This window comes from Vulpes vulpes, chromosome 1 (genome assembly GCF_048418805.1).
Source record: "Vulpes vulpes isolate BD-2025 chromosome 1, VulVul3, whole genome shotgun sequence".
In the NCBI taxonomy this organism is placed as follows: domain Eukaryota; kingdom Metazoa; phylum Chordata; class Mammalia; order Carnivora; family Canidae; genus Vulpes; species Vulpes vulpes.
Genome location: NC_132780.1, coordinates 11121329 through 11145427, shown reverse-complemented (window position 1 = coordinate 11145427; position 24099 = coordinate 11121329). Strand labels below are relative to the sequence as shown.

At 46.1% G+C, this 24099-nt stretch overlaps 1 protein-coding gene across 2 annotated transcripts; it reads left to right on the top strand.

Annotated features, from left to right (window-relative positions):
- Positions 1 to 1298: 1298 nt before the first annotated feature.
- Positions 1299 to 19832, top strand: LOC112931555 (cell adhesion molecule CEACAM6-like). 2 transcript variants are annotated; one of them, XM_072754118.1, is made up of 10 exons: positions 1299 to 1455; positions 3339 to 3698; positions 5748 to 6026; positions 6634 to 6888; positions 16091 to 16369; positions 17243 to 17363; positions 18328 to 18380; positions 18703 to 18734; positions 19149 to 19190; positions 19457 to 19832. In XM_072754118.1, the coding sequence occupies exons 1-10, from the start codon at positions 1392 to 1394 to the stop codon at positions 19520 to 19522; spliced, it is 1551 nt and encodes a 516-aa protein (XP_072610219.1). In that variant the 5' UTR covers positions 1299 to 1391; the 3' UTR covers positions 19523 to 19832. The 2 variants fall into 2 exon arrangements, with proteins under 2 accessions (XP_072610219.1, XP_072610213.1); XM_072754112.1 differs by lacking the exons at positions 19149 to 19190; positions 19457 to 19832 and having other exon boundaries at positions 18703 to 19068.
- Positions 19833 to 24099: the final 4267 nt, after the last annotated feature.

The window sequence follows — 24099 nt, the reverse complement described above, 5'->3', positions numbered from 1 at the left end:
GCCTTGTTAATTTTCCCCATTCTCACTGGTGTGAGGTGGTATCTCGTTGTGGTTTTGATTTGTATTTCCCTGATGGAACATGATGCAGAGCATTTTCTCATGTGCTTGTTGGCCATGTCTATGTCTTCCTCTGTGGAATTTCTGTTCATGTCTTTTGCCCATTTCATGATTGGATTGTTTGTTTCTTTGCTGTTGAGTTTAATAAGTTCTTTGTAGATCTTGGATATTAGCCCTTTATCTGATAAGTCATTTGCAAACATCTTCTTCCATTCTGTTGGTTGTCTTTTAGTTTTGTTGATTGTTTCCTTTGCTGTGCAGAAGCTTTTTACCTTGATTAAGTTTCAATAGTTCATTTTTGCTTTTGTTTTCCTTGCCTTCATGGATGTATCTTGCAAAAAGTTGCTGTGGCCAAGTTCAAAAAGGGTGTTGCCTGTGTTCTCCTCTAGGATTTTGATGGAATCTTGTCTCACATTTAGATCTTTCATCCATTTTGAGTTTATCTTTGTGTATGGTGCAAGAGAGTGGTCTAGTTTCATTCTTCTGCACGTGGATGTCCAACAAAGCACCATTTATTGAAGAGACTGTCCTTTTTCCAGTGGATAGTCTTTCCTGCTTTGTCGAAGATGAGTTGACCATAGAGTTGAGGAACCATTTCTGGGTTCTCTATTCTGTTCCATCCGTCTATGTGTGTTTTTGTGCCAGTACCACACTATCTTCATAATTCCAACTTTGTAGTACAACCTGAAATCTGGCATTGTAATGCCCCCGGCTCTGGTTTTCTTTTTCAATATTCCCTTGGCTATTTGGGGAACTGGGCGGTATTATGCTGAGTGAAGTAAGTCAATCGGACAATCATTATGTGGTTTCACTCATAGGGGGAATATAAAAAATAGTGAAAGGGATTATAGGAGAAAAGAGAGAAAATGAGGGGGGAAAATTAGAGAGGGCGACAGAACATGAGAGACTCCTAACTCTGGGAAAGGAACAAGGGGTGGTGGAAAGGGGAGGTGGTTGGGGGGATGGGGTGACTGGGTGACGGGCACTGAGGGGGGCACTTGACGGGATGAGCACTGGGTGATATACTATATGTTGGCAAATCGAATTTCAATAAAATACATACATTAAAAAAAAGAGTCAGAAGTCAGAGGGGAAGAGGGGACCTGGAGTCCTGAGGGGAGGGGGGAGGAGGGAGAGGAGGGGACCGGCGGAGACCCCGCCCCGGTCCACGTGATCCCGCCCCCCCCCCCCCGCGACCCCCCCCCCCCGCCGCCGCCCACGCGCTCCCGGCTGAGGGGAAGGACGCGGAGCTGCCAGGCGGGACCGCGGGGCCCGAGCGTCTGCGCGGCGGCAGCTGCTCTCCCCCGGGCCGGACGGAGCGGGCAGCGGGCACCATGGAGCCCCCCTCGGCCTCTCCCCGAGCAGGGCGCGGCCCCTGGCGGGAGCTCCTGCTGGCAGGTGAGGGGCCGATCCCCTGGGAGGGGCGGGAGGTCGGGGGAGCGGCGGCCTGGGGCCTGGGGGGGGGGGGGGGCCGGGGCTCCGCAGGGGACGGGGCGGCGGGCGGGGCGGGGGAGCCGGCTCAGCGGCGGGACGGCCTCGGGATCTGCAGGTGGGACTGAGGGGCTGTGTCCCAAGGGCCTCCTCACCGGGACTCAGTTTTGCAACCTGACGGAAACCACACCCAGGGACCCCAAACCCTGCCCTTGCCACCACCCTGGGATCCTGACCCATAAGCGCCAGGCTCGGAGGGCCCTGGGGACGCTCAGCCCTGGGTATTTGCAGCCGGGCCACCCCGGGGTACAGCACAGAGCAGACCAGTCCCTGCACCCTGAGCTCACTTCTCTGGGAGGAAGACAGACCCGCAGAGACATCTGGAATGTCAGTTGACCATAAAGTTGAGGGTCCACTTCTGGGTTCTCTCTTCTGTTCCATTGATCTATGTGTCTGTTTTTGTGCCAGTACCACACTGTCTTGATGACCACAGCTTTGTAGTGCAGCCTGAAATCTGGCTCATTGTGATGCCCCCAGCTATGGTTTTCTTTTTTAATATTCCCCTGGCTATTCGGGGTCTTTTCTGATTCCACACAAATCTTAAAATAATTTGTTCTAACTCTCTGAAGAAAGTCCATGGTATTTTGATAGGGATTGCTTTAAATGTGTAAATTGCCCTGGGTAACATTGACATTTTCACAATATTAATTCTGCCAATCCATGAGCATGGAATATTTTTCCATCTTTTCGTGTCTTCCTCAATTTCTTTCAGAAGTGTTCTATAGTTTTTAGGGTATAGATCCTTCACCTCTTTGGTTAGGTTTATTCCTAGGTATCTTATGCTTTTGGGTACAATTGTAAATGGGATTGACTCCTTCATTTCTCTTTCTTCAGTCTCATTGTTAGTGTATGGAAATGCCACTGACTTCTGGGCATTGATTTTGTATCCTGCCACACTGCCAAATGGCTGTATGAGTTCTAGCAATCTTGGGGTGGAGTCTTTTGAGTTTTCTATGTAGAGTATCATGTCATCGGCAAAGAGGGAGAGTTTGACTTCTTCTTTGCCAATTTGAGTGCCTTTTATTTCTTTTTGTTGTCTGATTGCTGAGGACTTCTAGTACTATGTTGAATAGCAGTGGTGAGAGTGGACATCCCTGTCTTGTTCCTGATCTTAGGGGAAAGGCTCCCAGTGCTTCCCCATTGAGAATGATATGTGCTGTGGGCTTTTTGTAGATGGCTTTTAAGATGCTGAGGAATGTTCCCTCTATCCCTACACTCTCAAGAGTTTTGATCAGGAATGAATGCTGTAATTTGTCAAATGCTTTCTCTGCATCTATTGAGAGGATCATATGGTTCTTGTTTTTTCTCTTGCTGATACAATCAATCACATTGATTGCTTTATGAGTGTGAACCAGCCTTGCATCCCCCGGGATAAATCCCACTTGGTCATGGTGAATGTCATGTCAGGTACTGAAAAGGCCCTGAAGGGAACAGAGGAGGGAAAGGTCAGAGTGTGAGGACAGAAGGTCCTCAGAGGAGGCGTCAGGGCAGGCCTCTCCCAGGGACCCCCTGAGTGTGAGCAGGTATCTGAGGGCAGTGAGGGACTGAGCCACACACATCTGAGGAAGAACATACAAAACAGAGGAAATTAAGTTCAAAGACCCAAAAGTAATGTCATCATGCCACTGACTTGACCAGCATGAGACACACAGAGACACCCAGATACGGGTGCACACTCACACACACACCTGGAGGCTGGGGGATTAGGACCTGCTCCATATCCAGGGCCCCAGCTCTCCATCCCAACACATAGGTCCAAACACTGATCTGTCCCCTCTCTTCCCTCCTAGTCTCACTCTTAATCTCCTGGAACCCGCTCACCACTGCCCAAGTCACTGTGGAATCCGTGCCTCCCAATGCTGCTGAAGGGAAGGACGCTCTTCTGCGGGTCCTCAATCTGCCTGGGGATACAGCAGGCCTTGCCTGGTTCAGAGGGGAAATTGTAGCACCTGTCCATCAAATTGTATTATATGTAGTAGACACACGAGTAATTACCCCGGGGCCTGCATACAGTGGCAGAGAGATAATATACCCCAATGGATCCTTGCTGTTCCAGAACATCACCCTGAAAGACACAGGATCCTACATCCTACAAATCATAAACAGAAAATTTGAAACTGCACTAGTCCCTGGAGAGCTCCGAGTATTCCGTGAGTAATTCCTCTCTCACCTCTGGTGTCGGGTGGGGGGAATTCTACTTCACACACACACAGGATTCACAGGCCTGCACTGGGCCTCAGTCCCTCTCTGCTTTATGTCCCTGTAGTGGTTCAAACGTTTAGGTGGGGACCCACACACACTGGAGACACATTTCCTGAGATACGAATTCCTTTCCTGGAATCCAGACTCTTGTGATCATCTGACAAAGACAATGCAGGACACATTCAAGGCCGTGCCTGAGGGATCCTCCCCAGACTTCAGCCCAGAAAGCCTCTGCTCAGACCACTGTCTTGGGGCCCCTGATTCTGGTGACTCCGGGAGTCTGTGCCAGGATGGGGTTAGGGCTCCTGTGCAGAGCTGACTGGGAGCAAGGAATTCCTGAAAGCTGAAGCTGGTCACCAGCCCAGTGCTCAGTGTCAAGAGCCACATGAGGGGAGTGGCAGGACCTGGGCCTTCACCTGAGGCTCAGAATGGACAGCACACACCTAACAGGTCTCCAGTCCATTGGCCAACTGCTGTGGGGGACTGGGGGCCTCCAGAGGAAAGGCAGCTCCTCAGGGAGCAACAGAGCAGTGACATGCTCCTGGCAGCTCCTCCTCCACCCAGATTCAGGCCCAGGGAGCCCTCTCCTGTGGGGCAAGCAGGAACAGAGGCCATTTGGTTGACCAGCTGCTATGGACAAAATTTAAATCAGATATTTCAGGATGTTAAAACTTAATTCACAGGCCTGGCAAGTAGACATCATCTACCGTTATTCCTCTTGCATCCTGGGGAAACCAAGGCACAGGGAGAAATAGTCACTGAGTCGGGGTCACACAAACTGATGAGCAGCACATCAGTCACCCAAGTTCTCTCTGCAGACCCAGCCCCATTGTCTCCTCCGTCAGTGGGAGGGATGCTGGTCTGGGCAGTGAGACCAAATGGAGGCTCACTCCAGTTTACTCAGAATGACCTGCCTCAGCAATCAGAGGGAGAATGCCCTTGACCCCCCCACCCCCCACCCCAGGGGGCTCATCCTTACCTGCCTGGGCTGAACTTGAAATCGGATTGTTTCCTGATGTGTTGCTGTGGCTCCCACTGGGGTGTAAAGGATGGGACTTGCCTTCTCCTCCGGACTCTGCACCTGAAACCAGCATACGGTCCACGGGTCCATGCGTAACAGACTCAGTTGCTTTTGCTTAGGAGGGAAGGAGTGGATGGTGGGGGATTCTCTCCCGCTGGAGGGCAGGGAGCCTGTGTGGCCAGACCTCCTAGGATCCTGCACCCAGGACCCCTCTCTGAAGAGATGATGGATCATTCATCGCTCACCACCCCCTGTTTCCTGCGCATTCTCTGGCTCTTTGCTTGGTGGTTGGACTCGGCTCTGCCATGTAAGAGGTCACTGCCTCATGTCACTCGTTATCAAACAGCCAGGGGGTGCTACGTCTCCATGCCCCGGGGGTGGGGGTGCGGGGCGCTGAGAAGTGAACTGACCTCTGGGCTTGTTCCTGGTTTCTTCAACAGTAATTATTGCTCAGAATCCATTCTCTAGGGCAGGCCGGCAGGTCTGTGATGAACCAGGAGAGGTCCATGGCTCTCTGCATTTGTCCCAAATACTGACCAAATACTGCTCTGTAATCCACATTTGAGAGGGCTTGTGCTTTCAGGCACACAGAGCAGGGGCCTTACCTTCTCTCAGCGCTCAGATCTGCATGCATTTGTCTTGAGATACACACCTGCCTTATTCTTTTAAAGACTCAGTTTGGCTGAAAGCTAGAGATGCCAACTCTGACTCATGATACCTGTGGAAAGAGGTGCCTGGGGCCTCAGTTGGTTAAGCATCTGCTTTCAGTTCAAGTCATGATCCCAGGGAGCTGGGTTCGAAGCCTGGATGGGGATCCCTGCTCAGTGGGGAATCTGCATCTCCTTCTTCCTCTGCCTGTTCCTCCCCTTGCTTATGTGCTCTGTCTCTCTCTAATAAATAAAATCTTTAAAAAATAATGTCTGCCGAGGAATCACAGGTACCACACAGGGCAATGTTCTCTCTATTGTCTGCACAGCGGAGTTACACAAACCCAGCATCACAAGCAACAACTCCAGCCCCGTGGAGAATGCGGATTCTGTAGTGTTAATGTGTGAAGCTCAGACTCAGAGCACAAGCTGCCTGTGGTCAGTAAACAGTAAGAGCCTCCCGGACAGTCCCAGGCTGGAGCTGTCCCTGGACAACAGGACTCTCACTGTACATGGTGTCACAAGGAATGACACAGGACCCTATGAGTGTGAAACTCGGAACCCAGTGAGTGCTGATCGTAGTGACCCATTCACCCTGAATGTGCTCTGTAAGTAACTTCTGTTCCTACCTGGTCCAGGCTGTCAGCTCAAGTTCACACAGCCAGAGGCCAAGCCACATCCCTCCTTTTGGGATCCATGTCCATGACCCTCAGCTGGACACCCAGCCTGGCCATGGCTTCTTGTCCTGCAAACTTGGGCAGGCTCAGCCTAAACAAGACTAGAAGGGGATGGGCTGCTCCTTCCTGAGAGGGTCAGCAGCCTGGGAGGGGAAACAGCTTCATGTCTCAGACCCAGGCTCAGTGAACACAGAGGGCTTCTTGTTGGGACATTTTATCATTTTGTTTTATTTTAAAGATTTTATTTATTTATTTATTCATTCATGAGAGAGAGAGAGAGAGAGGCAGAGACACAGGCAGAGGGAGAAGCAGGCTCATGCAGGGAGCCTGATGTAGGACTCAATCCTAGGACTCCAGGATCACACCCTGGGCCAAAGGCAGGCGCTAAACCACTGAGCCACCCAGGGATCCCCTGGTTGGGACATTTAAAAACAAGGTTGGGACCCAGCTTAGAGGGACACTGTGGCTCTTATGCGGACTAGGAGGTTCCCCTTCCCTGGGATTTTATCCTGTGTGGCTTTATTCTGTTTGCTCCCAGATGGCCCGGACACACCCACCATTTCCCCCTCAGACTCCTACTACCGTCTAGGGGCAAACCTCAGTCTCTCCTGCCGCACAGCCTCTAACCCACCTGCACAGTATTCTTGGCTTATCAATGGGAGACTCCCGCCATTCACACAGGAGCTCTTTATCCCCAACATCACTGCCCACGATAGCGGATCCTATACCTGCCTCGTCTATAACTCTGGCACCTGCCTCAATAAGACCACAGTCAAGACCATCACCGTCTCTGGTAAGTGCATCCCTGGAGAATCTGTACTGAGCAGTGTGGTGAAGGTCTGTCTGCTTTTCAAAAAAGAGCCTATACAAGTTATTTCCCATTTGCTTGACATGGTCAATCCCTAGGTCTGTCCCTCAACTCTCCCATGACATGTCTGCAGGCACTTCCTCCCCTTACTCTCAAATTTTTCATTGCAGACCTTGAGTTCCGCCTGGAACATGGAGAGAAGGGTTCTCAGCTCCAGAGAGCCCTGTACACAAAGAGGACTTTGCAAATAGGGAAGAAAGAAGGATCCTCAAGTTCAAGTTGTTTTTTTGTTGTTGAATTGCAGAAGTGCTTTATATATTCTGGATGTTAACCTCTTACCAGATATGAGTTGCAAATGTTTCCTTCCAATCCATTCATTGCTGTCACTTTTTATTTTTTAGTGAACTTTAATGTGACACTATATGGCATGAGCACAATGTGACATTAGTTTCGGGTGTGCAACATAGTGATCGAACAATTCTATACATTATACTGTGCCACACAATGTAACTCCCACCCATCACCATGCAGCCCCATTAGAATATAATGACTGTATTTCATATCCTGTTCATTCCATAACTAGTGATACCACTCTGACAATTGTGTTTGGATGCACAGAAGTGTTCCATGTTGATGCTATCCCATTCATCTGTTTTTTCTTTTGTTGTCTTTGCTTTGGGTGTCATATTTAAGAAATCATTGGGAAATCCAGTCTCAATAAGTTTTTGCTTTGTGTTTTCTTCTAAGACTTTTACAGTTTAGACTCTTATGTTTAGCTGTCTGATCTTTTTTTATTTCTTTTAAAAAATATTTTATTTAAATTAAATTTGCCAACAGTGCTCATCCCATCAAGTGGGCCTCCTTAGTGGCCATCACCCAATTACCCCATATCCCGACCCTCTTCCCCTTCTGCAAACCTTTGTTTGTTTCCCCAGAGTTAGGAGTCTGTCGTGGTCTGTCTTCCTCTCTAATTTTTTCCCACTCAGTTTCCCTCCTTTCCCTTATAGTCTCTTTCACTATTTCTTTTTTTTAAATTTTTTAAATTTTTATTTATTTATGATAGTCACAGAGAGAGAGAGAGAGAGGCAGAGACACAGGCAGAGGGAGAAGCAGGCTCCATGCACCGGGAGCCCGATGTGGGATTCGATCCCGGGTCTCCAGGATCGCGCCCTGGGCCAAAGGCAGGCGCCAAACCGCTGCGCCACCCAGGGATCCCTCTTTCACTATTTCTTATACCACACATATGATTGAAGCAATAGGATAATTGTCTTTCTCCATTGACTTATTTCACTCAGCATAATACCCTCCAGTTCCATCCACATTGAAACAAATGGTAGGTACTAGTCCTTTTCGATGGCTGAGTAATATTCCATTGTATACATACACCACATCTTCTTTATCCATTCATCTGTTGAAGGATATTGTGGCTTCTTCCACAGTGTGGCTATTGTGGACTTTGGTGCTATAAACATTGGGGTGCAGGTGTCTCGGCTTTTCACTGCATCTGTATCTTTGGGATAAATACTCAGTAGTGCAATTGCTGGGTCATAAGGAAGCTCTATTTGTAACTTCTTGAGGAACCTCCACACAGTTTTCCAGAGTTGCTACACCAGTTCACATTCCCACCAACAGTGCAAGAAGGTTCCCTTTTCCATATCTTCACCAATATTTGTTGTTTCCTGCCTTGTTAATTTTCCCCATTCTCACTGGTGTGAGGTGGTATCTCATTGTGGTTTTGATTTGTATTTCCCTGATGGCACGTGATGTGAAGCATTTTTTCATGTGCTTATTGGCCATGTGTAGGTCTTCTTTGGAGAAATGGGTGTTCATGTCTTCTGTCCATTTCATGATTGGATTGTTTGTTTCTTGGATGTTGAGTTTGATAAGTTCTTTATAGATCTTGGATACTAGCCCTTTATCTGATATGTTATTTACAAATATCTTCTCCCATTCTGTAGGTTGTCTTTTAGTTTTGTTGACTGTTTCCTTTGCTGTGCAGAAGCTTTTTATCTTGATGAAGTCCCAATAGTTCATTTTTGCTCTTGTTTCCCTTACCTTCGTAGATATGTCTTGCAGGAAGTTTCTGTGGCCAAATTCAAAAAGGTTGTTGCCTGTGTTCTCCTCTAGGATTTTGATGGATTCTTGTCTCACATTTAGATCTTTCATCCATTTTGAGTTTATCTTTGTGTCTGGTGTAAGAGAATGGTCTAGTTTCATTCTTCTGCATGTGGCTGTCCATTTTTTCCAACACCATTTATTGAAGTGATTGTCCTTTTTCCAGTGAATATTCTTTCCTGCTTTGTCGAAGATGAGTTGACCATAGAGTTGAGGAACCATTTCTGGGTTCTCTATTCTGTTCCATTGATCTATGTGTCTGTTTTTATGCCAGTACTATACTGTCTTGGTGATCACAGGTTTGTAATAGAGCTTGAAGTCAGGCATTGTGATACCCCCAGTTTTTTTTTCAACATTCATCTGGCTATTTGGGGTCTTTTCTGGTCCCATACAAACTTTAAGATTGTTTGTTCCAATTCTGTGAAGAAAGTCCATGGTATTTTGATAGGGATTGCATTAAATATGTAAATTGCTCTGGGTAGCATTGACATTTTCACAATGTTTAGTCTTCCAATCCATGAAGATGAAATGTTTTCCCATCTTTTTATGTCTTCCTCTATTTTTTTCATAAGTGTTCTGTAGGTTTTAGAGTGTAGATCCTTTACCTCTTTGGTTAAATTTATCCCTAGGTATTCTATGGCTTTGGGTGCAATTATAAATGGGATTGATTCCTTAATTTCTTTCTTCAGTCTCATTGTTAGTGTATACAAATGCAACTGATTTTTGTGCACTAATTTTGTATCCTGTCACATTACTGAATGGCTGTATGAATTCTAACAGTCTTCGGGTGGATGGAATCTTTTGGGAGAGTTTGACTTCTTCTTTGCCAATTTGAATGCCTTTTATTTCTTTTTGTTGCCTGATTGCTGAGGCTAGGACTTCTAGTACTATGTTGAACAACAGTGGTGATAATGGATATCCCTGTCATGTTCCTGATCTTGTGGAAAGGCTCTCAGTTTTTCCCCATGAGAATGATATTTGCTGTGGACTTTTCATAAATGGCTTTTATGATATTGAGAAATGTTCCCTCTATCCCTATGATTTGAAGAGCTTTGATCAGGAATGGATGCTGTATTTTGTCAAATGCTTTCTCTGCATCTATTGAGAGGATCATATGTTTCTTGTCTTATCTTTTATTGATGTAATCTATCACATTGATTGCTTTATGAATGTTGAACTACCTTTGCATCCCAGGAATAAATCCCAGTTGGTTGTGGTGAATAATCGTCTTAATGTACTGTTGGATCCTATTGGCTAGTGTCTTGGTGAGAATTTTTACATCCATGTTCATCAGGGAAAGTGGCCTATAATTCTCCTTTTTGGTGGGGTCATTGTCTGGTTTTAGGATCAAAGTAATGCTGGATTCATAGAATGAGTTTGGAAGTATTCCCGCCATTTCTAGCCTTTGAAATAGCTTTAGTAGAATAGGTATTATTTCTTCTTTAAATATTTGGTAGAAAAGACATACACATGGCCAACAAACACATGAGAAAATGCTCCGCATCACTTGCCATCAGAGAAATACAAATGAAAACCACAATGAGATACCACCTCACACCAGTGAGAATGGGGAAAATTAACAAGATGGGAAAGAACAAATGTTGGAGAGAATGTGGAGAAAGGGGAACTCTCTTGCACTGTTGGTGGGAATGTGAACTGGTACAGCCAATCTCAAAAACTGTGTGGAGTTTCCTCAAAGAGTTAAAAATAGAACTTCCCTACAACTCAGCAATTGCACTGCTGGGGATTTACCCCAAAGATGCAGATGCAGTGAAATGCCAGGACACCTGCACCCTGATGTTTATAGCAGCAATGTCCACAATAGCCAAACTGTGGAAGAAGCCTCAGTGTCCATTGAAAGATGAATGGATAAAGAAGATGTGGTGATGGAATATTAATCAGCCATTAGAAACGACGAATATCCACCATTTGCTCCGACGTGGATGGAACTGGAGGGTATTATACTGAGTGAAGTAAGTCAATCAGAGAAGGGCAAACGTTATATGGTTTCATTTATATGGGAAATATAAGAAAGAGTGAAAGGGATTATAGGGGAAAGGAGGAGAAAATGAGTGAAAATATCAGAGAGGGAGACAGAACATGAGAGAATCCTAACTCTGGGAAACGAACAAGGGGTAGTGGAAGGGGAGGTGAGCAGGGAGATGGGGTGACTGGGTGACGGGCACTGAGTGGGGCACTTGACGGATTGGACACTGGGTGTTATGCTATGTGTTGGCAAATTGAACTCTAATAAAAAAATACAAAAAAAGTAAATATTTGGTAGAATTCCCCCGGGAAGCCATCTGGCCTTGGAGTTTTGTGTCTTGGGAGGTTTTTGATGACTGCTTCCATTTCCTCACTGGTTATTGGCCTGTTCAAGTGTTTTATTTCTTTCTGTTTCTGTTTTGGTAATTTGTCGGTTTCCAGGAATGCATCCATTTCTTCCAGATTGCCTAATTTGTTGGCCTATAGTTACTCATAATACATTTTAAAAATCATTTGTATTTCCTTGGTATTGGTTGTGATTGCTCCTCTTTCATTCGTGATTTTACTAATTTGAGTCTTTTTTCTTTTTAATAAGTCTTCCTAGGGATTTGTCTATCTTATTAATTCTTTTGAAGAACCAGCTCCTGATTTTGTTGACAGTTCTTCTGGTCTCTGTTTCATTGAGTTCTCCTCTAATCTTTATTATCTCTCTTCTTTTGCTTGGTTTAGGCTTTATTTGCTGTTCTTTCTCCAGTTCTTTTAGGTGCAAGGTTAGCTTGTGTATTTGAGATTTTTCCAATTTTTTGAGGGAGGCCAGTGTCCATCCCTTGTTTCTTTGGTGATGTTCTTTTTTAAAAATGTTTTTATTATTATTATTTATTTATGATAGTCACACACACACACACACACACACACACACACACACACACACAGAGAGAGGCAGAGACATAGGCAGAGGGAGAAGCAGGCTCCATGCACTGGGAGCCCGACGTGGGATTCGATCCTGGGTTTCCAGGATCGCGCCCTGGGCCAAAGGCAGGCGCCAAACCGCTGCGCCACCCAGGGATCTCCTCTTTGGTGATGTTCTCCTTAGAAAATCTGTCTTTTGCTGAGAATGCCGTGTTGAAGTCTCCTGCTATTAATATATTATTATCTATATATCTCTTTACTTTGGTTATTAATTGGTAGATATACTTGGCTGCTCCCACATTAGGGGCATAAATATTCATACTTGTTAGGTCTTTTGGTTGGATAGACCTTTTATGTATGATATAATGTCTCTCTTCATCTCTTATTACAGTCTTTGGTTTAAAATCTATTTATCTGATATGAAGATTGCTACCTCAGTTTTCTTTTGAGGACCATTTGAATGGTAAATCGTTCTCCACCACCTCATTTTCAATCTGGAGGTGTTCTTAAGCCTAAAATGAGTCTGTTGTAGATAGCATATAGATGGGTTGCTTTTTAATCCAGTCTGTTACCCTGAGTCTTTTGATTGGATCATTTAGTCCATTCACTTTCAGAGTAACTATTGAAAGAGATGAATTTAGTACCATAGTATTACCTATACAGTCCCTGTTTCTGAAGATTGGTTTTTTGGGGTGGTTTTTCCTTCACTTATAGGGTCCCCCTTAATATTTCTTGGAGAGCTTGTTTGGTGGTCACATATTCTTTCAGTTTCTGTCTATCCTGGAAACTCTTTGTCTCTCCTTCTATTCTATTGAGCCTTGCTGGGTAAAGTATTTTTTTTCTTGGATAAAGTATACTTGGCTGCATGTTTTTCTCATTTAGTACCCCGAATATATCATGCCAGCCCATTTCTGGCCTGCCAGGTCTCCATGGATAGGTCTGCTGCTAATATGATATTTCTCCCCATATAAATTAGAATCTCTTGTCTTGAGCTGCTTTTAGGATTTTTTCTTTATCTCTGAAATTTGCAAGCTTCACTATTATGTCGGGGTGTTGATCAGTTTTTATTGATTTTGGGGGGCTCCTCTCTATCTCATGGATATGAATGCCCGCTTCCTTTCCCTGATGAGGGAAGTTCTCAGCTATAATTTGTTCATATATACTTTGCGGTCCTCTCTCTCCACATCTTCTCCAATCCCAATGAGGTGAATATTATTCCTTCTCAAACTATCACTTATTTCCTGAAGCCTCTCCTTGTAGGTTTTTAATTTTCTCTTTTTCCCTCAACTTCCTTCCTTCTATCAACTTGTCTTCTATGTCACTCTCACTTCTACCTCATTAACCCCAGCAGTTAGAGCATCTACTTTAGATTGCATCTCAGTTAAAGTATTTTTAATTTTGGCATGATTAGATAGAAATTCTGCAGTAAGAAAATCTCTAGAGTCCTTTATTGCTTTTTTCAAGAGCTACCAATAACTTTATAATTGTATCCCTGAATTGTATCTCTGACATGCTACTTAAATCCATATCCATTAGATCTGTGGCAGAGAGTATTACTTCTGGTTCTTTCTTTTGTGGTCAATTTTTCCTTCTAGTAATTTTGTCCAGTGCAGAATGGCTGTATGAGGGAGCAGCATCAAAAATAACAACCATAACCTAAATGAAACACACCCTAGACAATTCCGAAGAGGTCAGGGAGCAGAAGAGAAAAGAAAAAAGAAAGGAAAAGAAAAGAAACCCCATGAAAGTGAAAAAATTTTTAAATAGTAAAAAATTAAAAAATAAGGGTGGGGAGGAAGTGGTTGGGGAGAGAGAATATAGTCTCAGAGTGGACCTAGAGGGTAATCCTCTTGTTTCGGAGTGTACTTTGTTCTGTATGTTAGAAGGTGCTTGGGGAATCCCCGGGTGATTCAGCAGTTTAGCGCCTGCCTTCAGCCCAGAGTGTGGTCCTGGAGTTCCGGGATCGAGTCCCACATTGGGATCCCTGCGTGGGGCCTGCCTCTCCCTCTCCCTCTGCCTGTGTCTCTGTCTCTGTCTCTGTCTGTCTCTCTTTCTCTCTCTCTGTCTGTCTTTAATGAATAAATAAATAAAATCTTTTTAAAAAAGAGGTAATAATTTCCAAATTTATATAAACCAGCAAAACTTATATAGAGACACAACAGCTACCACAGAAACAAAAACAAGATAAAAGGGGGGGGAGCAGAATGGGAAGGAAGAGAGAATATAATCTCACAGAATGAACCAACGTGGTGTTACACTTGGTTGAGTGTGTTTAGGTTTGTATGTTAGAAGGTACTAAATTCCAAAATTATAAAACAAAACAAGGCTAAAAGAAAAAAAACCAACCCATAACTTATATATCTACAAAAATTAAATTTAATATGTTGAAAGGAATCCAAAAGTTAAGAATATATCTATAGCATGTAATTGTAAAAATAATGAAAGTCAAAAAGGAAAAAACTTAAAAGTGAAGAGTTGATAAGATATTGGAGTTATAGCAGGAAAAAAAATATTGGATATTTTTAACCTGAAAGGTAAACAACTTATAAGGGAAAAACCTCAAGTTCTAGAAATTATTTTCCCTCAGTTCTGGAGCTTTCCAGTGCTGCTTGGTCAGTAAATTTGCTATTCCCCTGTTCTTCCAGCTGTTCTGGGGGAAGGGCCTGCTGCACTGATTCTCAGGTGTCAAGGACAGAGATGCCCTGCCTTTGGCCTGGCATGAAGCTGATTGCCCTGTGAGGCCTTTATTTTCCAGAGGCCCCGCCTCTCCCAGGTGAAAGAAAAGAAAGGGCAGTGGCCAGATCTCCAGCCCTCGAGGCAAAAGCTCCCCAGGTGTACTAAGCTGCAGTCTCTCAGTGCATACTGGTTTAGGTCCTCCTGGGAGCATGCATGGGGGCACTGATTTGTAGAAATTTGTAGGGGCCTAGCAGCAGGAGAGCTTTCCCTGTCTTGTGCACTCCTCGTTCCTCCTTTCCCAGAGGGAATGTAGGATAGCTAGCTTCTGTATGTTTCCTGGCCCTGGGACAGAAAGTGCTGTGCTGCTGGATTTGTGCCCCTGGAAGGGATGGAGGATAGCCTGTTTCTGTCCACTGCCAGGCAACCTTCCCAGCCTGCCTCTCCCAGATGCCCCAGGAGGATTGCTGCATTCCAGTCCTGTACTGCAATCTGACTGCAGTTTGCACTTTATGGTACCAGTTAAGCTTTCTCCTGGGTGCCCCTATTTTTACTGTGTCTCTAGGAATATTGAGGCTTCACTGCCCCTCCTGCGATTCTGCTATATTTCCCCCACTGAGCCCTTTCCAGTCAGGGGAGACTCTCTCAGGAGCAGATTTCTAAAGTTTCCAATTCTGCACTGCACTGTTTTCCTGCAGTGACTTTCCAAGGCTCCCTCCCCTGCTGATTATCTTCTGATATATCCTCTCCATTCCTCTTCTCTGCCTTCCTACCTTGTAAGAAGTGATCACTTTTCTCTCTGTAGCATTCCAGTTCTCTCTTTATACCTCAGGTTGAATTCATAGGTGTTCAGGAAGGTTTGAAAGTTATCTAAGTCTAGGGCACCAGATGAAACAAGGCCCCCTACTCTTCTGCCATCTTGCCTTCTTCTCATTGATCACTTGAAGTTAATTTTTGTACATGGTATAAGGTCGGATCCAACTACATTCATTTTCATGGATATCCAGTGTTCCTACACCATTTGTGGAATACATTTTTTCTCCATGAATGGTCATGACAACCTTATTGAAATCATTGGACCACATATGACAGAGTTTGTTTCTGGGGTGCCTATTCTATTCCATTGGTCTCTATGTCTGTCTTTATATCACACTCCTGTTAAGGTGGTTACTGTAACTTTGAAGTCAGGAAGTAGGAATCTTTCCCCTTGATGATGTGGTTGCTGGCCATGTGAAGAGAAGAGATTCCTGGTGCTGATATTACAGAGACATCCAGGCAGAGCAGACACATGACTGAGGACCAGAATGTGAAGGATGGTGGAGGGCAGCCCTCTCCTTATAGAGCATCACCTGAAAAAAGACACTTATCCTTCTGCAGACAGGAGAGTCATATTCTTGAGTACATTTACAGAGCCTGCTGGGGCTCTCAGATGGATGAGATCTCAGAGGAAGATGTGTGGCCTCAGGCCAATTCTCATTCCATCACCTCCTGTGTTTCTCTGCAGAGCCAGTGCCAAAGCCCTCTCTCTGGGTCACCAACATCACAGTCACAGAAAATCGGGACTCTGTGGTCCTGACTTGCTCCACAAGTAATGTGGGAGTCTCTATCCAGTGGTTTTTGAATGGCCAGAATCTAAAGCTCATGGAGAGAAGGAACCTGTCCCAGGGCAACAGCAACCTGACCATACACCCTGTCAAGAGGGAGGATTCTGGGAATTACCAGTGTGAGGTCGCCAACCCTGTCAGTTCCAGTAAAAGTGACCCCATCAAGCTGGATGTGATCTGTGAGTGACCCTTGACCATTCACCCTTCCTTCAGTATATTTTTATGGGAGGGGATATCAAATAGGTGCAGCCTCAGAGAAGACGAGAGCCTCCTTCATAGTGTGTAGGACAATGTGAATAAGACCTCTAGAATTAAATTAATCTTGTCAGCATTTTGGTTCTGATATGTATCAGCTGTTGGGCATCAGGCAAGATGCTCAACCTGCTAAATTTCATTGAGCTTATGAGATGAAATCCTGAGATAGTATCATACACAGATTTAGGACTCAATGAAATTTAGAGGTATTTTTCCTTTATTAAGTTTTTGTTACTAGCTGTAATGTCACGTGGACTTGAGATTAAGTGCTGTATTATCAAGTTCCAGCTCTGTGACCTTTACTGATTTGGATAAGCCCTTTAAGTGCTCAGATACTCATTTTGCACAGTGGGGATGATACCCAGTCCCTCATGGCAGGAGAAGCAGCAGATGAGATAATATTTCTCTTGTGCCTTGCACAGAGCTGACCTCAAAAGCAAACAGCTAATGTTATTCTCTTTAATCAGTACTGAATGGACAGGTAAGGGCCTTCCTTTAAGACCAACAATGATGATAAAAAAGGAAGACAGAGAGGAAGAGGTATAATATGAGAGGATGAACAGTCCCAGAGGTGGGGGGACAATGTAAAGATTAGAGAAAGTCCAAGGTTTCACTGTGAGGAACAGAAATGATGTAGCAGTCAGGGGGTGAGGACTCTGTGGTGACAACACACACATACCACCCAGACCTCAGTGGCCTTGCCTTACTCCCTAAGCAGGCCCTTCCCCCACCGCCCCTCTTGGTGTCCCCAGATTCGATTTGGGACTCGTTCCCCTCCCTTTTTCTTCTTATTTCAGATGAAAGAAGCACCACAGGCCTCCCTGTGAGGTCCATCATTGGCACTGCACTTGGGGTTCTGCTTGGAATAGCACTCACGGCTGCCCTGGGGTGTCTCTTGCTCTGCACAAGGACTGGAAGGTACGATGGCATTTCCCACAAACTTATCCTGTCCCACAGCTCACCCCCAGACAGGAAGACCCTGTCCTGGCCCATGATTCTGGGCTGGCTCTTCCAGGCCTCCCATCTGCCCCCTGGATTTTCCCTCTCATTGCATCAGGCTCCCTCCCGACCACCTGCTGACCTGGGTGCTTCATTCACAGCCTCCTTGGTTATAAATTAGGGGCAACTAGGAAACAGCTGTTCAGGGTTGTCCTGGTTCACTTATCAAATCTACAGCAATGCTGTAAGTGATCAATAACAGCACCTCTCCATAGCTTATTTAAGACTATACACCATGTGAAGGGGATTTGTGACCTCAGGATATGAGGATGGTCCTGGCCAATGCCACCCAAGGGAGACTGGAATAACCTGCCAGGCCAGGCAGAGTCATCCCCCAAAATGGCAGATACGGGAATCAGAGCCTCTGTTGTGTGAGATCAGAGAACCTGGGCTCATCCAGGGAGAAATCCTGTGACATGCTTTATGCCTCTTCCAGGCAGATAGAGATGGAATAAAGGCTGTTGTCACGTTACAGCATCTTCTGGCCTGAGGGAGTGAGGGTCTGACCACATCAGGGGCCCCGCATTCAGGGATCCAGCATCCCCAGGGCTCCCCACATGTCCTGAACATACACCTGCAGCCTTTCCCCTTCCGCTCAGTCAAACCCTCATGTTTGATTCCTCTCCTGGGTCCTCCATCCCTTTTCGGGACAATTTCTCCTAGATTTCATTGTCTGTGGGTCTTCCCCTCTGGGCCTGGGACAGATGTGCTCCCAAGGCCTTTCCTTTCCCCTCTCCTGGGACCTTGCTTTCCTAATCAGCAGTGGTGGGGAGAGGAATTCTCGAACTCCTGCCAGAATGAGGATTTTCCTTTTCCCCTGCTCTGACACCAAATGCTGTGACTTCACCCTGCACCCCTCACCCATAAGCATGATCTCTTCTAGGGCCAGTGCCTGGCATGATGTCAGAGAGCTCTGGCATCCAGCATCCACTGCCCGTGAGTATTGTTCAGCCTTGCTGGTACTGGGAGCCCCATAGATCTGCCCCACAATGTCCACCCCTGGAGTCACCCCCTTGGCTTCTGACTCTTTCTCTGGGGCTTCAGCCAGGGTACCTCCACTACCTATAATTCCTGACCTCTGGAAATCTGATCATTAGTCAGCACCTGGCCATAACTGGGCTCTAAAATGGACCATTAGTCTCTCCCTGGGAGGTTCTCCTTTTGTGGTTCTCTGAGAGCTAAAGACGTGTCCCTGACTGGGAGGGTGAGCTCAAGCTTCCTCACAGCCCTGGGTGCTAATTCCTGTCTCTGCTCTCAGGCCATGGTCCAGCCAGCAGCAACACATCCCTGGTAAGCTCACTCCTCCCCGACTCTTTCCACTGGGGACCAGGCTGTGCAAGCTCGATGCAGGGCCACCAATCAGTTCCACAGGACAACACAAGCCCTGTGTCCCCCAGTAGCCAGGACAAGGCAAGCCTCATTCCAGCCAAGGATGGATCAACCCTCTCCTGGGGCAGGACCAGCCCGCACCATGTACTGAGTTTTCCCTGCTCCCTGGCCTAGTGTGAACCCTGGAGGTCATCCAGGGGCAGATGGGCACTGAGAGCATCAGCCAGGGGTCAAGAGCTAACAGGATTGGGGCAGAGAATGCAGTGGGGAGTGGACTGGGACAGGGGTTTGGGTTAGCGGGCTTGGAGAAGGCTGCTCAAGAGGCAGATCTGGTCACTCCTTCTCTGTTATCAACACCCATTCTCTTCTGTTTAGGACTCACTGTCCAGCCCCATGGCAGCAGTTTCTATCTACCAGGTGAGTAGGGTAATGGATGTTCTGGTTCCTAATCCGAAGGGGGCTGAAGATCTGCCTCTAGCCTACCCCTGGCTGTGCATTCAGTTTCAGGAAACAGCAGAGTAAAGCAGAGTAGGGGATGGTAGGGGGAAGAAGGGGCCTGTGGCAGGAACCTGCCACACAGCCAGGCTCTCAGAGAGCAGCCCTACTCTGCCTGGAGCCTGAAAGTCTCCCAGATATGTTCTAAGAGGGTTACAGGGGTTCAGAGGCTTCTTCTTGTTTTACAGGAATTACAACACCCTGACACAAACATTTACTGCCAGATTAAACCCAAAGCAGAAGTAGCTTCTTAGTTTCCCCATGGTACTGCTCCTTGCATGGACCCTCCTGAGACCCCAGACCTAAGTGGTGTTGGGAGCCGCTATCTGAGCCAGAGAACCAGCAATAAACCTTGAGGATATTCAGGGACATGGATCAATTCTGGTCAAGTTCATCAACCTTCTCTACAAACTGCTGGTGGGCAGCCTGGGACCTGGTCATCTGACTGTGGAGTCACTTCCTCCAGTGATATGCACAGCACCCTCACTGCCCTAGGTGGTGGAGACAGAGGCCAGTCCATCTCCACATGCTCCTTGTTAAGAATGGAGAAAAAAAAAAAAAAAAGAATGGGAGAAAGCAGACACACCTAGAAGATCAAGGCTCCCAAGCCCTGGGAAGGCCTGAGGGTCCTCAGCACCATGGACAGCGTCTCAGCCCTGCTCCTCCTATGACTTGAGCAGGGAGGAGCAATGAGGGACTGCTGCAGAGGCTGCCCATTTCTGCTCTACAGAAGAGAGTGCAGTGAGGCAGAAGTAGCATTCTCATGGGACAACCCGATTCTGCTCTCATCTCTCAATCCTAAACACTTTACACATGTGTGGATGTTACTTGCTGGCACATCCATTCCAGCTCCCTGCATGGCTGATGGCTCCTCCAGAGTGTGGCCTCAGGGCAGCTGGGAGTCTGCTCCAGCCTCTTGGGAGACCACCTGCCCCCTGAGATTCAAGCCACTACCTTGCCTACTGAAGGCAGGAATGTTTCATGATGAACTTCTGACCCTTCATGCCTGACCTTGGAAACACACCCATTACCCATCACCCAGCCCCCCTGAGCACAACATCCTGTTTCCTGAGCCCCAGCTGAGCCCCCCAGGCAGCAGGGCTGAGCAGAAACCTGGGCTCTTCCCCCAGCTCCTCCTGACTGAGCCCTGTGCCTGGTGTCAGAGTCCTTTGCCCTTTGCCTGCCCTTCCCTGCAGAGCAAACGTTCCACCCAAGGGCAAGTGGAGCCTGAAGATCTCCCAGGGTAGAAGCCAACATTTGAGGGTTCCTGCATCTGCCTGTGACCCCTCAGAGGGAGAGAAAAGACTAGGCCCCTCAGAGCCTCCCCCATCTCCTCCTTCACATCCTCATTCTACCCACAGAACCAACTCTGATGTTACAGACCCAGCCCTGCCCTTCTATGGGGCTCAGGTCCATTCTGTCCACTGACAGTGTCCAACATAAGGGCCACCTGGATGCTCTTCTCTTTATGATTTCTTTCTTTCTTTCTGCTTTTAGTTGGGTTCCCTTTGCTCTTATTTTCCTAGTTCTTGTGGTAAACTTAGATTATCAATTTGAGATATTTCCTCACTTGTAAGCATTTCTGGGTACAAATTCCCCACTCAGGGTGGCCCAGAGGTTTGGTGCCTGCTTTTGGCCCGGGGCGTGATCCTGGAGTCCCGGGATCGGGTCCCGCATACGGCTTCCTGCATGGAGCCTGCTTCTCCCTCTGCCTGTGTCTCTGCCTCTCTCTCTCTCTCTCTCTCTCTGTGTCTCTCATGAATAAATAAATAAAATGTTTAAAAAAAACACAGATTCCCCACTCAGCACAGGATAAGCTGCATCCCACAAATAGTGAAGATTCTTTTTGTGTATTTAATTCTGTGTATTTTTAAAATTTCTTTTGAGACCAGCTTTTTGATCCATAGTTTATTTACATATATGTATCTTACTTTCCAAATGTTTCAGAGATTTTTCTGTTATTGATTTCTAGTTTGATTACTATTTTTATTTTTTTAAAGATTTTATTTATTCATGAGAGACACACAGAGGCAGAGAAACAGGCAGAGGGAAAAACAGGCTCCCTGTGGGGACCCCAATGTGGGACTCCATCCCAGGGCCCCAGGATCACAACCTGCGCCAAAGGCGGATGCTCAACCACTGAGCCACCCAGGAGCCATGATTACTATTTTTAGGGATTACTATTCTCTGATTTCAATTATTTTAATTTTGCTTAGGGGTGGGACTCATGGGTGGCTCGGTCAGTTAAGGTCTGCCTTCGTCTCAGGTCCCAGGTTGGGGACCTGATCCCAGGTTGGGGTAAAGCCTCCCCCCATCAAGTTTCACATGGGCCCCCTCCTCAGTGGAGGGCCTACTTCTCACTCTGCCCCTCCCTCTGCTTGTGCTCCCTCCCTCTCTCTCTCTCCATAACAAATAAATAAAATCTTTGAATATATTTAATGGGCACCTGGGTGGCTCAGTCAGTTAAAGGTATGCCTTCAGCTTGGGTCATATTCCCAGGGTCTTGGGATCATGCCCCACATAGGCCTTCCTACTCAGTGGGGAGCCTGCTACTCCCTCTGCTACTCTTTCCTGTGCTCTCTCACTCTCTCTCTCTAAAAAATAAATAGTCTTAAAATAAATTTGGTTTGGGGCACCTGGCTGCCTTGGTCAGTGGAGCTTGTGTCTCTTGATGTCAGTATCGTTAGTTTGAGCCCCCAAAGGGGTGAAAGAAGTGGTTATTTCAAAACAATGTAAACGGGGTTAGCTTTAGATAAGACACCAAACATAAGCAATGGAGAAGGATGAATTGGATATCTTTTCATTTGGCCATTCTTTTTAGCAGGTCAGCTGGCAACAAATTTTCATATTGAAAATTTCCTTATTTCCCCTTTACTCCTGAGGATCATTTGCCAGAGACAGGATTTGTCCTCCACTTAAAAAACAGGCCACTTCCTTCTGGCCTCCATGCTATCAGATATAAAACCTACCATCACTTGAATCAGTGTTCCTTAATATGCAATGGGTTGTTATTCTGGCTGTTTTTCAAGATATTCTTTTCTCTTGTTTTTAGTTTTCAGAAATTTGCCATGTGTCTTAGTGATGCTTATCATGTTCGGGCTTCACTCAAGCTAAATTTGGACTATTATTTTTTCATAACTTTTTCAGTCCATACTTTTTTCCTTCTTCAGATATGCAGTAGCACCAGTGTGAGATCCTTTCTTTTTTAAGATTTATTTATTTATGGGATGCCTGGGTGGCTCAGCAGTTGAGCATCTGTCTTTCACTCAGGGCGTGATCCTGGGGTCCAGGATCAAGTGCCGCATTGGGGTGCCTGCAGGGAGCCTGCTTCTCCTTCTGCCTATGTCTCTGCCTCTCCCTCTATGTCTCTCATGAATAAGTAAATAAATCTTTTTTTTATTTTTAAGAGTTTTTAGAAACTTATTCATGAGAGACAGAGAGACAGAGACACAGGCAGAGACACAGGCAGAGGGATAAGCAGGCTCCATGCAGGGAGCCCAATGTGGGACTCAACCCGGGGACCCCAGGACCATGCCTTGGACTGAAGGCAGGCGCTAAACCGCTGAGCCACCCAGGGATTCCAATAAATCTTTTTTTTAAAAGGTTTATTTATTTATTTGGGAGAGAGAGAGAGAGAGATGCTCCTGAGAATGGGGAGGGCAGAGGGAAAGAATCCTCAAGCAGATTCCCCACTGAGCAGGGAGCCCAGTGCAGGGTTTGATCTCAGGACCCTGACATCATGACCTGAGCCCAAATCAAGAGACCACAAGTCAAGGAGTATTAGCAGACTCCAGAAACTGGAAAAGGCAAGAAAATGGATCTACCTCTAGAACCTCCAGAAAGGAATGTGGACTTGCAAATATCTTTATTTTAGCTCAGTAAAACCCATATTGGACTTCTGACCTCCCAAAACATAAGATAAGAAATGTCTGTTGCTTTTGAGCTGTCGTGTTGGTGGTTATTTGTTACAGCAGTAACTGGAAGCTAATGTAGACATCATAGTAGATTATATTATTGTATTAATATCAAATTGGGGGAACTCGAGTATCATTCTTTGGATATATAGGAGAAAATCCTGGTTTTTATTTATTTTTTTTTTATTTATGATAGTCACACAGAGAGAGAGAGAGAGAGGCAGAGACATAGGCAGAGGGAGAAGCAGGCTCCATGCACCGGGAGCCCGACGTGGGATTCGATCCCGGGTCTCCAGGATCGCGCCCTGGGCCAAAGGCAGGCGCTAAACCGCTGCGCCACCCAGGGATCCCCATATGAAAAGATTTTAAGGAAAGAGAATAAATTTTCCACTTCATAAGTTTAATCAGTTTCATAGAACTTTCAAGACAAATCGTCTCAAAATCAGACACGTTCATCCATAGAAAAGAGAGAATATCCCCCAACTCATTCTGAGGTTACTATAACCTTTAAATGGAAAGAGGACCAACAACCAATGTACAAAAAGAGGAAAGTATCAGGCCAGTCATCCTGATGTACAGAGAGGCAAAAATGCTAGACAAGGTATTCTCAAACCAAATCCAACAGTACATAGAATAAGACAGTAGACCAGGACTAAGTTCAGTTTGTCCCAAGAAAGCAAAGGTGATTGAACATTAGAAGCGTATAAATGGGGGGGCACCTGGGTGGCTCAGTGGGAGAAGTGGCTGGCTCTTGATTTTGGCTCAGGTCATGAAGTCAGGGCCCTGGGTTAGATCCCCTTATGAGGCTCAGAGTTCAGTCAGGAGTCTCCTTGTTTCCTTTCTCTCTCTCTCTTTTAAGATTTATTTATTTATTCATGAGAGACACAAAAAGACAGAAAGAGACAGGCAGTGAGAGA

What these genes read in the sequence shown, in the direction of transcription:
- LOC112931555 (XM_072754112.1), top strand. Translation starts at nt 1,392, where the DNA reads ATGGAGCCCCCCTCGGCCTCTCCCCGAGCAGGGCGCGGCCCCTGGCGG. An exon ending in TGGAGAGCTCCGAGTATTCC is followed by an intron (nt 3,699 to 5,747) that starts GTGAGTAATTCC and finishes TTGTCTGCACAG; the next exon opens with CGGAGTTACACAAACCCAGC. An exon ending in GCATCCAGCATCCACTGCCC is followed by an intron (nt 18,381 to 18,702) that starts GTGAGTATTGTT and finishes CTCTGCTCTCAG; the next exon opens with GCCATGGTCCAGCCAGCAGC.